This window comes from Cavia porcellus, unplaced genomic scaffold (genome assembly GCF_034190915.1).
Source record: "Cavia porcellus strain 051 isolate PalLab524CR breed Dunkin Hartley unplaced genomic scaffold, mCavPor4.1 scaffold_7, whole genome shotgun sequence".
Classification (NCBI taxonomy): domain Eukaryota; kingdom Metazoa; phylum Chordata; class Mammalia; order Rodentia; family Caviidae; genus Cavia; species Cavia porcellus.
The window spans coordinates 5,913,093-5,930,505 of record NW_026947490.1 but is presented as its reverse complement, the minus strand read 5'-3'; the positions used below and the strand labels follow the sequence as shown (position 1 = coordinate 5,930,505).

At 47.2% G+C, this 17,413-nt stretch overlaps 1 protein-coding gene across 8 annotated transcripts in view; it reads left to right on the top strand.

Moving 5' to 3' along the window:
- The window catches only part of Eva1c (eva-1 homolog C), a 97,904-nt gene extending 81,076 nt beyond the window's left edge, over positions 1 to 16,828 (top strand). For 6 of the 8 annotated variants that reach the window (XM_063252510.1, XM_063252507.1, XM_063252509.1 and 3 more), the window contains 4 exons: positions 1 to 144; positions 6,302 to 6,382; positions 7,214 to 7,303; positions 16,254 to 16,828. In XM_063252510.1, coding sequence (XP_063108580.1) covers positions 1 to 144; positions 6,302 to 6,382; positions 7,214 to 7,303; positions 16,254 to 16,630 — 692 coding nt within the window. In that variant the 3' untranslated portion in view covers positions 16,631 to 16,828. The remainder of the gene's footprint in view (positions 145 to 6,301; positions 6,383 to 7,213; positions 7,304 to 16,253) is intronic. The other 2 variants (XM_063252508.1, XM_063252505.1) reach the window with 1 other exon arrangement.
- The last annotated feature ends 585 nt before the right edge of the window (positions 16,829 to 17,413 follow it).

The window sequence follows — 17,413 nt, the reverse complement described above, 5'->3', positions numbered from 1 at the left end:
ACTGCTTGTCTTACTCAGCTTTACAAGTACTGTCCAGAAGGTGCTATGGGAAGCAGAGATGCAAAGTCCTTGTCAACAATTACCACTTTGGAAGCCCCTGCCTGCCAGGAGTGAAAAAATACCTCACTGTTACCTACGCGTGTGGTAAGAGCCGACGCTGAGGGGCTCCTCGCAGCACCGGCCCTCGGGGAAGAGGCCGGCAAGTGGACAGAAGGAGTTTGCTGCAACAAGCCAAGCAACTCCACGCCCAGAGCTCACGGCCATCCAGACTCTCCGGATCCCCTTGTCTACCCTTTATTCCTATGTATGATGTACACATCAGATAAGCAACAGAATTTTCTGTGGTGAAAATTTGTTTTTCAGAGCTGCTAGCAATCAGATGGGCAGCAGGTAGGAAGAGCAGGGAAAGAATGAGCAGCTAGGGATGAAGCTGATGTCGCTGAGAACCGCGATTCTAATCTGGGTTCTTAAGGAGCTCTGAAATTTATTGGTGTGTCATGCAAGTTCACAGAAGTATTGTTTGGTTTCTATTTAACCTCCCAGCCCTGCTTTTAGGCTCTAAATGACTAACTTGCTATGCTGCCAACAGCTGTTTTATCTACATACCCACAGCATTGAGTCAACAGATCAAATGCTTCCCCTAATTAAAAATGTTACATGGCAGCATTCCTTTGTTTTTCTGATGTCTTTTAGTATAAAATGAAATGCCCCCTCTGTTTAGCTTCTGCTTTCACAGAGGTATATGAAAGCAAATCAGCGGTTGATCATTTTCTGAGACGCTGTGGATGTGCAGTTTGTAATCCTAATACTCTGACTGTTTCTCCCTAAATGAGCATAGAAGCAAAAAGGAAAAAAGAGCTCTATCGATGGAGAACTTGATCCCTTTTACCCTGCCAAATATCTCTAGCCTTTTGTTGCAGTTACAGCTTTATTGAGATATAATTCACAGACCACACAATTCACCCATTAAAAGACACAAATCAATAGTTTTCAATATATTCATGGAATTACGTGGCTGTCACCCGCTGTCCATTTGAGAATACTCTCACCTTTCTTCAGCATCCTCCCACCCCACCCAGGCCGCCCTCCCCAGCCCCAGGCACCCAGGGGTCTGCTTTGTGTCTTTATGATGCTCTTCTTCTGCACGTTTCCTATGAGTGGAATCACAGCCGCGCTTCCCTGAAAGTAAGACCTAACTGCAGAATAAGTGCTGGCCATTCCCATGGTGATGGCCAGTGTCTGGCACACCATTGTATCTCACCATTCTCTTGCTCTGGGGCTCCTCTGTGAGGCAGGTAAGGCCAGGTGATAGGGGCTGGTATTGGGGATCTCTAATTGTCAAGGCTGATTTGGTACGTTGTTCTTGTGTGCAGCTTCTTAGTCTATGTTTTCAAGGTTCATGCATTTTGTAGCATGTGTCACTACTTCATTCCTTTTCATGGCCTAATAATATTCCACTGCTTCCCCAAACTTTTATATATTAAACCGAAAATTTCATTCTCTGCAATATCAATACTAATAGGTACAGAGATATGAGTACATAAACATATTCCCAAAAGAGTTCCACCCATGCTTACACTCTAGGAAGACTGAGTTTACTTCAGTCTTTTTTCCTGCCATCTGGCTGAGGTTCCCTAGAAGCCACCATAGTTCACCCTGAGAATCCAGTGCCTTCGGGCTGCTTCCACTGAGTGCTGGATGAGAACGCAGGACTTTAACTTGTCCATAGGTGAATCTAATGTGCCTAGAGGGTGAGGCAAGCATGGTAACGAGGGCTGTGGCTTTCCTTAGCTAACATCAAGAAGGTGAGCTTGGCATTGGTGTGTGTGTGTGTGTGTGTGAGGGTCTCTATGTCCCAGCTGAAGCTTGGTTCTTTCTCTCCCTCACTCAGCATATTGTAGGCACGTGCTTTGTAGCAGAAGCGGTGCTGGTGCTAAGGTCTCAGTAGTACTCGGAGAAACACAGTAGTGGGCAGGGGGGCATCAAACAACCAGACAAATCCACCGTTACCCAGTGTGAAAAGTTCTGTACCAACACTGGGTGGGATACTAAGAGAGGCTAACAGTGGAGAAGCCTTAGTAGACTGGGGCATTGGTGAGAGAAACGTCGCAAAACTGAGCCTTTCTGGGGTCAACTTCAAGGTGCGCTCTGGAGATTGGGTGAGTGCGATTGGCGGAGAGAAATGCTGGTGGGAAGGAAAACCATGTCAGGCGGCACCGGACAGGACCAGGTTAGAGCCTGTGGGCTCTCCAGAGTGGGTGCCCTGGGAGGTTTCAAATGGGGGAGCCCAGTAATCAGATTCTGAATGCATGGGAGCCTGTGTTTCTCTGCCTCCTTGATTTTAGAAATAGACACATGACTAGGTGTGACCGAGGCTGTTGCTTCTAGATGGACACGTAAGAGTGTGAGCTCCCACATGCTCTGCATCTTTGTGATGCCACAGAAAAGATTTTGCTCATGCAGCAGGGCAGTGGATTGGGGCAGGGTTGAAGCAGGGGCCGGGTGAAAAGCAGGAGGCAAACATGACTCAGACTAGAATGGCACTGGCAGGCACGATCTTTGGCTGGATCTGACCATGACGGAGCAGAGAGACAGATACTGAGGACAATGATGGAAGGATGGGGTGTGGTGGCAGCTGAGAGGATGCACTAATCATTGACACAAGAGTGGGGTGCATCCTTCATTGCAACAAGAGGGAAGAGACCATGGACGCAGGTAGTTCTTGGAGTGCCCATCGTATGGCCTCTGTCTCCTCAAAAAAATCCAAAAAGTATGAGCTGAGGGGCTTGGGTCCCTGTGGAGAGAAAGTTTGACGGAAGTACCATTGGAGATGGGAGGGCATTTCAGGGCACGCAGAATGTGTTAAAAGCCTGTGTGGGACTAGTGGGCCAAATTCTCAGGGACAACTGGTCTACCCAGTTGTATGGTTCCCTGTAGTGGGGCTCAGTTCCCAAGAGTAGGTGTGAAGAAGAGCATTCCTCCAAATTCAGCAGCAACAACCAAGCAGGGAGAGAGAGTTTCCAGTGAGTGATTTTAATGGTGGAGGGCAGAATCTAGGCTGGAGAAAAACTGAGATGAAGGATTGGCCAAGATACAGAGCTGCATACTGGGTGTGGTAGTGCACATCTGTAATTCCAGCACTCAGGAGGCCAAGGCAGGAGGATCACAGGAGTTCAAGGCAGCCTGGGCCACGTAGTGAGACCTATCTAAAAAAAAAAAAAAAAATGAAAAAGGAGGAGAAAATGAACTGCAGAAAGCTGCATCTAGTGAGTCCACTTGAAGGTTACGAGACTGAGGTCAGAGAGGCAATGTTTGGATTTTGGTTTTTGATGTAAGGAGGAAAAGGCATTTTGAGGATACCCTTTCTGCCTCCCCAGGGGTCTCACAACTCCTCCCGAAGGATGAGGGCTGCCAGGATGGTGGTGTAGGGTTCGGAGGGGCTTTTGCCTTTGGGGCACCTGCTGAGGACAAGTGGTCACTGTCATATAGAAATAATTTTTGTCACAAATGTAAAGAATCATTTGGGCTGGGCGTGATGGCACACGCCTGTAATCCTAGCACTTGGGAGGCTGAAGGAATAGGATCGCTGGGAGTTCAAGGCCAGCCTGAGCTCTATAGTGAGTTCAAGGCAGCCTGCATTACATAGTGAGACCCTATCTCAAAAAACAAGTCAAAACAAAACAAAAAATAGAATCATTTGGGAACCCTGAGTTCAATCTATAAAGGTTTCTTTCCTAAAATCAGGCTTGACACAGGTTTATTGAGCCAATCAACCAGTAAATCAATGAGAAAATCAAATGAGATCTATGCCCAAATTTAGCAAACCGCCTGTCCATTAAAATCCTCATCTTTGGATTCAGCTACACAGACTCAAGAGAGACTGCCTGAGTGAGAATCACTTTACCATCTTTAGAATCCTCTGCAATAATCTTTGATCTACTTCCCAAAGGCTGAATGTGCCAGGGTTAGACAGCACAGCACAGTGGATAGAGGGGGGGGTGGTGCAAAGCACACCAAGTTAAAGCCTTTCTTCTTCCTAAAACAGTGCACTTTTGGGCCTTACTTGTCCCATCTGCAGGAAAGGGAATGATACACATATTCACTAGGCCACTAGAAGGATTATGCAAAATGTATCATTTAAACTACCCAGGACAGGATCTGGTACATATTAGGAATCCCACGAAGAGTGCTTCGAGGGTTTTCATGAATGCATCACAAGTGGAGAGAAGCAGGCTCTGGGAATGATAAATCATACCCCAGCTCTCCTCCTCATTCTAAACCAGTTAGGAAAGCCTGGCAGTTGTACTGACACATGTTATTTTAAATATCTTAAAAGGTTCTTCCACTATCAAAGCCATTTTCCCATGATAAATGGGCAAATTCCTCATAAATGATCTCTATTCTACACAGGCAATGTAACCTCAAGAGGCTGGTTATTCTGCAAAAATCATCCTAGAAAACCCTTCTTCCCCAAGCCCTTCATAAAGTTCTGACTTTCTTGGATGTGAAGTCTCTGGCATTTGCACAAAGCAAAAGTCCTTCTCAGGTCATGCTTTGAGAATGAGTCAAAAGCCAGATGTGAGAACGTGCCGCTGCTATCAGGGAGAGAGTACATGTTGTCTTTAGGGGCCATCATTCTTGGGACCCAGAGATAAACAAAGTTATTTAGCTAGAAAGCGTGCCGTGGTAATGCAGCTCAGCTCTCAGGGTGTTGTCGTGGTCCTGGTGAGACTCGCAATCAGCCAAAGGCCATTTGTCACGGCCTCTTCACACACCTTTCCAGAAAGAGACTCTCACGGCTACTGTCCATGAAGGCCTCCTATAGATGGACAATTCACAATCCAGGAATGTCTTCTGACTGTTGATCACGGAACACCCCCCAGCATTTTAGTTAAGCACTCTGAGAAAGGAAATGAAGTTTTCTTGCTGCTAACACGTCTTACTTTTTCTTTTTGAAAAAAGCAGTGCAGTTCAACTGCCAGTTTGTATTGGCTTCGCTTCTACTTCCTGTGGCCACTTCTCCCAGATATATCAGCTGGGCTCAACGGCAAACATAAATAAGCAATTCTCTGCAGCAAGAGGCTTCGGTTTCCTCTCCCTTCTCCCAGGCTGCAGCAGGCAGGGGCCTGGTCTTTCAGGATTCTTGCTTGGCTCTGTGTCGCCCCCGCTGTCATCTGGCGGCTGCTTTCCCTGCTTCCTGGACATTGCACGGTCTTGGCATCAGGGTTGTGTGCTCAGAGAAGTGCATGTATGTATGAGTGAAAAGCTTTATGGAGAGCTTACTTCAATATCTTGTTATTCACTCACCCTAAATGCAATGCAGTGATATCCGTTACATTTAGGGCTGTGCCACCGTCACCACACTCCAGGTTACTAACCTTGATCTTAGCCAAAAGGCCCACTTCAAAATGCTTCCACAATCTCAAACAGCTTTTTGGGCTCATTAGCAATCGGCTCCCTTTCCTGCCTCCGGTCCCAGGGAATCACTCATCTGATTTCTGTGTCTGCTTTTACTTTTGCTGGATGTTTCGTATAAACGAAAGCCTACGGTGTGCGGTCTTGTGTGCCTGGCTTTTCCTACTGAGCATAATATTTTTGAGGCTCATTCTTCTAGCATGTAGTAATACTTAATTTTATTATTATTAATTGCATTCCACTGGGTGGATATACCATAACTTGTGTTTGTTTCCCATATTTTCTTTTTACTAGGGCAAAAATGGGCTTATAATTTCACCTTGTGGGGACATTTTAGGACCATACAGATACCGTTAGTGTATATGGGTGTGTGTGTGTGTGTGTGTGTGTGTGTGTGTGTGTGGTGTTTATATGTATATCTGAAAGGCAGTAAGCAGTTCTTTAACTAATTTAAATATTATCAACATTATACCTTAAACATATTTTATTTTCTTATTAGAGTGTTTTTTGTGCATAATGCTTACATTCCTTTTGGGGAATTTGTATGTGTACATAATCCATCTTAATTCCTTTTCCCCATCCCTTTTTCTTTCCTCCCTCCTCCTCCATCTTTTGATCCCTTTCTCCTTTTAGAAAGATCTACCTACTTTCTATCATCCTTCGTTTTGCTCTTTATATTTGGCACTTCTCCTATGGTAGAAACTATGTGATACTTAAGTGTGTGTGTGATTTATTTCACTTAGTGTTATGGCCACAGAGTACATCTATTTTCCTATAGATGGCTCACGTTTACTTTTCTTTATGACAGAGAAGTACTCAGACATATATTAAATGTACAATTTTTAAAAGTGTACCAAGTTTAAAAATATTTCTGTTTGATTTTTAGTTCCTAAGAACATACTCACAGCGATTGATCCAGCCATTGCTAATCTGAAGCCTACTTCAACACAGGAAGATGGTAAACACGGTAAATTTTACAGCTTCCTCTCAGCATTTCTCTTTAAGTAAGGACACAGGCCCCTGACCACCATCTAGCACACACTGGACAAAACAAAAGGGGACCTTGGCAGCAGTGTTGGAGCCAATGGCAGCAAATGGTAGCTAGCATGTGCTTTGTTTCAGTCGTTTAAAATCTTAAGTAGAATAAGCTTTCCCTCCATTCTCCTATTTGCTTCCTAAAAGAAAATGGCTAAGACATCTGTATTTTACATCTGCCCTGTCTGACTTCCCAGGGGTCCCCAGAGCCCCCAGAAAGCCTGCCACCAGGTTATTAAGCTTCATCCAGGCAGATCATCTGGAAGCTGATCATCCCAAATTTTTCTGTCATCTCCAAAAAACCCCAGCTTAGCACAACTTCCCTCCATAGTTCAAGGTTTGTTTTATCTCCTGGTCCACAGAGCAGACAGCAGCTCCATGGTTAAAATTAGATGTCCTTTATTACTCCTTCAAGAATGCCATTGCGCTTGAGATGGGAAAGTGAATATTCTTTTCTGCACTGGAGTGGATGAGCCTTACCAGAAGTTGGAATCAACAGTTTTAAAGTCTCAGATACCTTTTATCATTCTGTAAACACTCGCCCTGTCTGACAGTGTTCTTCTAGGGAATTAGAGGAACACTAGAACACTAAGTATTCTTCTTGGCTTAGGCTTCCATAATTTAACCCAAGGCCCATTTGTTTGATTTCTTTTTTGACTTTTGATTATTATGACAACTCTGGGTGAGGAACAGCAGGGGCATCTTAGGACAAGTGTACTCTGAACAACCCTGATTAATTGCTTTTGCATTTCTTATAAAACAGGTGTAAACTTTGACCCAAGCGAATCAAGGGTTCTGCGGAAAGATGGAATTATTGTGAGCAACTCCCTGGCAGCGTTTGCTTACATTAGAGGTAGGTCAATCAATCAATGCTTCCTGAAATGCTAACAGATTTGTTAAAGCCTTATTAACATATGCACCACTCTATTAGAAACATTCAGATAACTAAAGGCTCGTGGCTTTTAATTTGACACAGCGTCTGCTGTGTTCCAGGATTCAGAAACACAGAAGCCCAAATTCAAGCAGAGCTGCACCAAGGCAACTAACAGAGAATCACAAACATAGAGCCACACTGTTTAGGGCTTGGGATCCACAGGTATTTTTCCTCTGCTGAAATGCTGGAATGCATTTCCCAGGGCTAAAATTTGGAAGGGCACAAGATTATTGAATTCCATCCCTAACTGGAAGAAAAGTGAGTCAGATCGCTTAGTAAATGAACCAGGTCATGCCCCATGAAAGCCGAGTCACAGGTATTATTTCTCATGGTTGTCAGGATTTCCTCTGCTAATCTCTCCTGCGAGAATCAATCAAATTCAATCTTTATGAACTGGCAAGGCCAAAAGTTTGCCTGTTCATGTTGAAGGTCCTCTTTGTTAAGGTACAAACAATCTTTCCTTGTCACTGTCTTGTTATTTGAAGATTGATCATACTTTGGAATGTCAACTGCAAGTTTGCACAATACCTGCCCGCCCCGTTTAGGGCGACTGTACTAGTCAGCTTTTCAGCCACTTAATATCTGACGTAGCATATTGGTCAGCTTGCTTGTTGCTCAGAGAAATACCTGACACTCAACACTTAAAGGAGGAGAGATCTAATTTGGTTCATGGTTTCTAAAGGCTCAGCCCATAGTCAGCTGGTTCAAAGGCAAGAACGTCATGGTGGAAGGAGGGCACAGGAGAGCAAAGCTGCTCAGGTTATGGCAGCTAGGAGCAGAACAAGAGAACAAGGCCAGAGAGGCAGGGTTGAGGGACCAGATTTAGTACTCAAGGCTATAGCTCCACGACCCATGCAGACACTCAGAAGTATGCTTTACTAATTCCCTGGGCAGCTCTACAGCCAGTCATATTGACAGTCCCTTTAACTGTCTCACATAGGCCACATATGAGATAAAGAAAGTTTATTTTGGCTCATGGTTCTTCAGGTTCAAGTATAATATTGGATTTGCCCTATCTGTCACTCTGATGGCCCATCATGGTGGGAGCACTTGTCAGAGTAAGCAATCACATCTCAAACCAGAGCAGAGAGAGGAAGATACTAGAGTCCCCCAGTCCCTTTAAAGGTGCACTTCCAATGACCTAAAGACCTCCCAATAGGCCCCTCCTCTCAAAAGTCCAAAGGATCTCCCACTGCCACCATCCTGGGGACCAAATTTCTACAGAGATCTCAGGGAGACACTAAGCTAGCCAGGACAGAGGTCAAACCTCTGAGACATTTAATCAACACACGTTAATAAAATGCATGGCAGTACTGTTAATTCAGGCCTGGTGGAGCTGAAACTGGACTAAGCCTTGCTCAGAGGGAGGCAAAGGCTTGAGGAAATATGTCAGCCCAGGGGCTGGGGATACAGCTCAGCAGCATAAGTGCTGCCTGGAAAGCGCAAGGTCCTAAGTTCAATTCCTGGTACCAACAGAAAAGAAGTGTCAGTACAGAGGATAGAGAGCCCCGTCTCATCACAGTGCTTCCATGGTCTTCCCACTTCAGTGTTCCTCCTGCAGGTTTGTCACCTGGTGTCCGGTTACTGGTGTCTGACTTCATGTCTTGTTGTTCCTGATAAGTGTCAAAGTTAAGAAATGGAGAAATTTTTATTGTCATAAATGTCCCCTATTTCCAAAGACCCCAGAGAGCCTCCTGGGCAAAAAGTCTTCCTGGAATTCCTCCAGAGGATGGCAATGGAAGAGAGGTGACAATGACATCAGTTACGGAGCCACAACCGTGCTGTGTGCTTTGCTCCAAATCATCTGTGCTTTCCTCACTGCAGCTGCTTGGTCGGCTCAGCTTTCAGAGAAGCAGCTAAGCGTCGTGGTCCACAAGCCTATGACCCAGGTGCCAACTTATTCAGTGTCTGGCGAGGGTCCTTCCTGGCTTGCAAACAGCCACCTGCTTGCTGTGTTCTCACATGGCAGAGAGGGGAGGAGACAGGACAACAGAGAGATCTTACCAAGCCACCAATCCTGTCAGATTACGTCCCCTCATTTTTGACCTCCTTTAACCTTAACTAACTCCTGAAAACTGCATGTCTAATACTAGTGATGTTAGGGTTGAGACTTCAGCACACGAATTGTAGTAAGCACAATTCATTCTATAGCAACACCCCTGAAAGATGAGACTCTGATCTGCCTGATCTGCCGTTCTGCCTGGAGAAGCAGAGGGTCAGGGTAGAGCCATTTATCTGAGGGCACCATGGACAGCGGCCCAGCCAGGCTTCACCCTGGGCTGAGACCTTGTGTTACTTTACCTATAGGAGCTTTGCTCAGCCTGTCTGTCTGACCTTTCTCCCACAGTCCCAGCAGCTGTGGGCTAGGTTGACTTGCAGAGTGCCTGTCTCCCTCACGAGCTATCAAGCTCCTTGGGGCAAGTGCCTGCTCACTTATTGTCACATCTGTGTGTATAGGCACTGCTGGTCCAGAAGAGGAACGCAGTGCGTAGTTAGCAGATGGCCAGGTGATGCATCCAGAACTGATATTGTGAGCCATTCTGTGCTCATCACCCAGTCTTTGCTATGTTTAGATCATTTTTTAAAATACGAGGGTGCGATGGACTGTTATTTGGCTTTATTGAGATATGTTTAGTTACAGTTGTCTCAGCAAGCCAGGCCCAGACCTGATTTAGTACTCAGAAGAAAATAGCTCTATGTTTGCGGTACTGGCTGTCAGCTAAATGAGGTCATTACAGAGGCTCACAAAGATCCTGGTGGAACAAGTGCCTCTAGGCTGCCCATGTCACTCCCTACATGACAACTCTAGGTGTGCAGCATGCAGTGCTCAGTCTATGGGCACAGGGCAGTGCTCTGCAGTGGTTTCAGACGAACCTGATCCAGCCTATGCCAACGGCGTACTAACAGAAGTCAGCCTTGCTGGAAGGAGGTGCCCGCCAGCTCTCAGGCACAGCCTTGCCTGCAGTGCGCATGAGCTGAGGGATGGACGGAGGTCTTGGGTGCCCTCTAAAGGAGAGGCCAGTGACAGGAGCAGCAAAGAACCAAGAGCGTGGCCAGGCCAGGATCCAGCCCAGCCCAGCTGAGTGGTTGGTAAGCTGAGTGAATCCCAAAAGGCCTTTCCCCAGTTCAGACTGCAAATAATTTCAATGCATTAATGTGGTCAGCTACACACGGGGACAAGTAGACAAGAAGTCAGAGTCGAAGGCCTTGTCCCGTGCTCAGGAAACACAGAGGCCGGCAGAAGGGTCATGAGACTCTCCAAGGATCCCTGATAAACAGTTTCTTCTGGGGCTGTCAGAGTGATCTGTGAAATCATTTTCCCAACAGAAAAAATTGAAGTTAGAATGTGTGTGTGTGCATGTGTGCGTGTGCTTTGGAAGGCGCCTTGCTCGCTGGCTCAGCACGAGCCCTTGTCCCCTGGCAGATTGTGCCTGAGGGGACTTATTTATTCAGGCAGTCTTGCTTCAGAACACGACCCCCTCCCACTCCTAATTAGTAACCAACCTAATTATGTCTTCCTGGCATCTGGTTTCGTGCATTTACCTCATCGATGCCTGCAGGCAATGCCTTTCGTGGCCCAGTACTTCCGTCCCCACCCTTACTGTTCGAGACCATGTTGAGTGTGTGCCTTTAGCCTTGTGACAGACCTCGCCAGGGTAACTGGAGCCATAGGTAAGGCAGAGCTGGAGGGGCCAGGCTCACAGTGTCCCCTGGGTGTGGAGGCATCACAGTTTCATATCAAAGTAACTCTTGTGTATCAGACAGACCCATGCAGGATACAAGTTTAATCACACCTCCCAAAGTCACAGCTACTGATCCCCTGCCAGCGAGGACCATCGGAGCTCAGCAGTGCCTTGTCGTGTAGGTGGGCTCTGATGCATTCCCACGGTCCCCCATCTTCCGTTTGATGATGACAGAAAGTTACTGTCGTGTCCCTAAGTGTTGCAGACCAGGCTCTGGCACATTGCATGCTGTCTTTTAGAGGCCCCTGCCTTAGCTGCTGCCTGCTCCTTCTGATGTCAGCAGAGCCCGAGAAGTGAGACCTTTGCCCAGCTCCCGGGTGTCTCACCTACACATGAATACATTGGAGCAGGAACCAGATGGAAGTGTTCAAAGAGGCTTTACAGGCCACTGGTCACTGTGCTGAGGGTCCCAAGAACAAACTACCGATGACAAAATGAAAGCCATTCCACCCAGCCTGTGATGGGCATGGTTAATTTAGACCAATACCAACAAAAACACGATATGAAGAACCTATTCAACCACATTATTGTTTTCAGAGTGTGTAATAGAAAAGAGATCCAATGGATCCTAGGAAATAGCTAGTGTGGGGTGTGTGTGTGTGTGTGTGTGTGTGTGTGTGTGTGTGTGTGTAAAGCCTGGGCCCATGTAGGAAGCCTCAGCCTGGACCTGGGGGCCCAACCAATGGTGGCTTTGGACAAATGACTCAGTTACAGTGGAAGGGCCAGCTCATCTCTGAGATCCCTTCTGACTGCTGTTCAGAGGTTGTGCAGCTTCAGAGTAACAGATCCAGGTGCCTGGTTCCCATGCGCTTGCCAGGAGTTGCCTGTGCTCGAGTTTGGCCACTGGGTCTTGGCGCATTGATAAGGGCAAGCCCTAGGGAGCAAGTGTGTGGCAGGCGTGTATGTGAGCCACAGGCAGCAAGGAAGAAGTGAGAAGCTGTGCGGGCGTCAGGGCCTGGCATCTCCTCCCTGGGGAAGGGGAAGGAGAGCCTCACTATGGAGCCCCATTCACAGGGCACCAAGCCTGGGCTTCAGCCCGCGACCCCGTCCCCTGGGCTAGGGCAGGGAGAGGTATGGAGGACCAGGTGAGGCAGGAGAGAGAACATTCAGGCTGAAGGAAGAACAGGCACAAAAACACCAAGGCAGGAAACCCTCCGACACCTGAGAGGCCTGGACGGTGCCAGAGAGCAGAGCGACAAGAAGCCTCTTGGGAGTGGAGGGTGGCAGGGGCTGGGTTATAGGCAGCATCGCCAGCTGTGCTCAGGGCTTGACTCTCAGCTCATGAGAGGAGGGAGGCAATTTATAGGTTTTAAGTCAGGCAGGAACAGGGTTGGATGCGTGCCGTAAAAAGGTTGGATGTCCCCCAAAAGGACTATATCTTCAGAAATGGGGCTTTTCCAAGGTGGGGAGGCTGAAACAAGTCTAACTATGTATTCCAGGCTGGCCTCAAGCTCATAGCAAGTCTCCTGCCTCAGTCTTCCAAATGCTGGGATTACAAGTGTACACAATACACCTCAAAGGAGGGGATTTTTTGGAAGGTGATTAGCTCATGGGAGCACAGTCCTCCTCAGTGGGCCAGTCCATTAACGAGGTAATAGCTGATGTGCTGTTAGAAGATGGGACCACACTGGAGGCATGGACTGGAGGGAGGAGCCTGCCTCCAGCTCTGCCTTCTCTGGCTCTTCCCCTTCTCTCCCTGCTTCCTGGATGCCATGAGGCGAGCAGCTGTCCTCCTCCGGGCCCTTCTGTCATGATGTTCCTGCCTTGCAGCCAGCTGACCAGTCCAACAGGGAAAAAGACAATGATAGGGAACCACAGGCTATGGTCCAGGCCTATAGGGAGCTTATTCATAGCACAGGTCTACTGAAAGTCATCATGCAAAAAAATACAAAGGAAGACTGTATTAACTAATGTGTCATGATTGTAAGTAATTTAACCCTGTTATCCTTTTAAAAATAACTAAAGAAATGCAAAAATAAATCTACTTTGTAGCAAAGCCAACTTAAACCCAACTCCATCCTCTGCCACCCCACTGCTTGGACATTCGGGTGGGGGAGGGCGGGTGATCCTTGTTCTTCAGAAGCCTGAAGTTCTCTCTGCCTGAAGCTAGAAATCCAGTGGCTGGAAAAGGATGCAGATGACGGGGGTTTTGTTCCCTCTGCAGCATCCCCAGTGTGCCGCATTATTGCGACCAGCAAGGTTGATGCTTTCCAAGACAGAGAGGTTGAGTTGTGGCTGCACCTGTTGGTGGCAGGGAGCACCAAAGCCCTGGAGAAACGGGCCAGTGGGAAGGGCTGGGCAGAGAGAGAAGGAAGGAAGAGATTTCAAGGGAACTGAGCTGTCTTAGTTCATTTTATGTGGCTGATAAGTCGATGCCCCAGCCAGGGAGTTACAGAGAAAGTAGGTTTCTTTGGGCTCAGATTCTGGAGGTGCAAGATCAAGGCCTGGCCATGGCTTTTTTGCTGGCCAAGTCCCAAGGCAGGCAGGGGGCATCACATGATCACATGGCAGGAGACAGAGGGCATGCGTGTGTGTGTGTGTGTGTGTGTGTGTGTGTGTGTGAGAGAGAGAGAGAGAGAGAGAGAGAGAGAGAGAGAGAGAGAGAGTGAGAGTTTGTGCCTGCCTTCTTTTCTTATAGAGCCACAAGGACCAATCTGGGGGGCTCCACCCTGAAGACCTTGTCTAACCCTAATCTCTCAAAGCCCCAATTCCAAACAGCAGTAGTCAGATCATGGTTCACCCTCCTAATACCTCACGGCAGGAACTGTATTTCAACACATGAACTCAGGGACACTCCCACCACACCCAGGCTACAGGAGGAGGTGAGGGGAAGTCGGACAGCACGCTTTAGCCTGCAGGGGAGGAGGAGAAAAGCTCTGTCTATTGGGCCACAGCCTCAGGTCTTAGCATCTTTTGTACCACACCATTCAATGACCTCATCCCAAGTGCCACCATCTCCACCTCTCCAACCTGCCACCACCCCTAGAGACGAAAACAGCCCTTACTTCTCTCACAAAGGACTCATGTCTCCATTTGACCAAGTCCCTTTACAAACCTGACCCTGAAGAAAGTCAGACTGTTACTAAGAGCACTGCAAATGCAACCTGGCGTCCTGTCCCTAGCCAAGCTCAATGCTGAATGCAGTCGTCTGTGTCCTGCAGAGTGAGGAGACCGTCCTGCGGGTACGCTGGCAACAAAGAGCAGCACACCTGAGTCCGGCCACTCCAGTGATGGCTTCAGCTGCCCGGGAAGGAAGTGGACTGGGGAGGTTTCCAGTTACAAGAAGATAAGGTGCCCCAGTTCCACCTCTGCATCGGCAGGATGCCTTGACTTGTGTGAATTTAGCAGTTTTGAAACTCCAGCCTGGACCTCTGGGGAAGAACAGGAATTGCAAAGACAATGGTCTCCATTATTCTCCCAGAATCAAAGGAGTGACAGTGCACCTAGAGGGGGACCCATTCAGCAGAGATGTGCTGAGAAAATGCAGGAAGGCACCCAAGTAAACCCCGAACCCCGTGAGGAGCCACTGTTTAAGATCCGAGCTCCACCCCTGGCTGTGCATTGAGCTCAGGCAGCTGCTTTCCTCTGGCCTTCAGATGCAGCATCCCTACTGTGGCTGGCAAAGTACGGCCCATGACCCAAATGTATAAATAAAGCTTTATTGGGATGCAGCCATGCCTTCTGCATGACATAAGATCTCTGGCTGCTTTTGCATTACAACAGCAGAGTGAATATTTGCAACAAAATGCAAATGGCCCATAAAGCCTAAAATAGTTACTGTCTGGTCATTGACCAGGAAAATTTCCAACTTCTGTTCTATAACAGGAAAGAATTAGCCAGGCATGGTGGTGCATGCGTGTAATCCCAGCACTTTTCGAAGGTTGGGGCAGGAGGATGACCATGAGTTCAAGGCCAGCCTGAACTACATGGCAAGACCCTGGCACAACAACAAAAGCAGGGTGGAACTTACTGGATCATTATTTTCCAGAATGGATGTACCAGCCTCAAGGGGTACAAACCACAAAGTAGATAAAAGAAAAGGGGTAATATAGTCCTTGCCATCCCTGACCAATGAATGTATGGACTAAGCCTTCATGAGGGTTGGGCCAAGGCATAGAATACATATTAGCATTGTTTTTATTTCTGTCATTATTGTATAGAAAAATCCACTTGGATACCAGGAAAATTACTAGAACTTTTATTGACTTTTAAACTAACGCATGAAGGGACAAAGCTTTATAAATGTCTGTAATATTATTCCTTAAATTTGTATATAGCCTGGCACAGTGGTGTATGTACCTATAATTCCAGCTACTTTGGAGGCTGGGGCAGAAGAATCACAGTCTGAGGCCAGCCCAGGCCACTTAGCAAAACCTTTTCTCCACAAAATAAAAAGAACTAGAGAGGCAGCCTGGGCCCTATTTCCAGGACCACAAAAAGTGGTGAGTGCTCAAGATGCAGGCAGAGCACTTGCCTAGCATGCATTGAGGGCCTGGGCTCCATTCCCAATACCAAAGGGAAAAAACGTTCAGGTAGGTGCTTCATACATAAATTAATTCTGCATAATTGGCTACTGTTACTGATAGCTAAGATGTGGTTGAACATTTACTATGTGCCAGCATTTGTAGGAATTAGCTCATGGTTATCACTTTCTTGTTGGGATGAATACCTAATACCTTCCACTTAAAGGAGGGGAGGTTTCCCACCCACTCCAAGGCAGGAAGGCATGGTGGAAGGACCTCAGCAGAGGAGAGCTGCTCATGTCATGGTGACTGGGAAAGAAGGGAGGAGCCGGGGAGAGAGATGTGCCCTTCCGGGCCACTCCCCCAGTGAACCACCTCCCCAGCCCATCACCTTTCAAATGCATGAGGATTTGAGGTCATTTTAGATGCAGACCACAACTGGTCTGAGCTTAAACCAAGGGGGATCTGGCTCCTACGTCCCTCTTGTGTGTGTCCTGTCATATGCATGCATCTACTGACTGGGATCAAAAACTTTAATCACTGGAGGACAGGGTTAGTTAAGTGTCGGTTCTAAAGGTGCTGTTTAGGACTAGTCTTGTGGGATCTGGGCTGGTAAAGACCAAGGCTCCCTCCAGCTCCTGACATATTCTCTTCCTCCCACAGCCCATCCCGAGAGAGCCGCCCTGCTGTTTGTGTCCAGCGTCTGCATCGGCCTGGTCCTCACATTGTGTGCCTTAGTTGTCAGAGTGTCCTGCACCAAAGACTTCAGGGAGCTGCAGCTGGGAAAGGAGCACCTGGTGCCCGGAAGTGACCAGGCTGAGGAGGACAGTGAGGACGATGGGGAGGGAGAGGACTCTTCTGACTCTGAATTTCCAGGGGAACCCTCAGGGTTTCATAAGACTTCATACCCAGCCTACAGCTCCATAGAAGCTGCAGAGCTGGCGGAAAGGATTGAGCGCAGGGAGCAAATCATTCAGGAAATATGGATGAACAGTGGTCTGGACGCCTCGCTCCCAAGGAATATGGCCCAGTTCTACTGACAACCAGATGGATCTTCAGCTATCCCACTTTCTGAAGAGGGAAGGATCCAAAATGTCCCTCCAGGTCTGTTTCACTTGTACCTTCTATGAAGGAGAATTTGTCATGTCACCCAAGACTGGTGAAAACAGAAAGCTGTCAAAGGGACATTTCAAACTGTTTACAGCACATCCCAAAATAAATTAAGAGGGAAGAAGTCATTTTGTTTGGTACTTATTTTAATTCATGGCTATACATTAAGAACTCTATGCATAACTAGAATTCACAGTTCCTTGGACACTTGTAATTCTAGGTTCTGGCCTAAGTGCTTGCTGTGTACTAAATCATTCCGTCCTCACAATAACTTCACAAGACGGTGCTATTATCGTCACTTAGCACATGAAGAACTCGCCTGGCGTGGTGGCTCACGCCTGTAATCCCAACACTCAGGAGGCTGAGGTGGGAGCATCATTGCAAGTTCGAGACTAGCCTGGGCTACAGAGTGAGCTCAAGGCCGGCCTGAATTGCATAGCAAGACCCCGTCTCAAAAAAAGACCAAAAAAACCCCTCACAGATAGCCATAAAAAATAAGCTGATACACAAGACCTGAGTCATGAAGTGAAATATGTCACAAGGGATTTTGATTCCTAACTTTGTTTAAAGCAGACATCAACAACAATTTTTTTTCTTTTTGTATATATCTCAACATGTTTTTTCTTTCAGCTTCTCACGTAAATGAAAAAATACAGTGTTTACATGTGTGTTCTATTTATTTCCAACAAAAAATTTTAAAGGACACAATGATA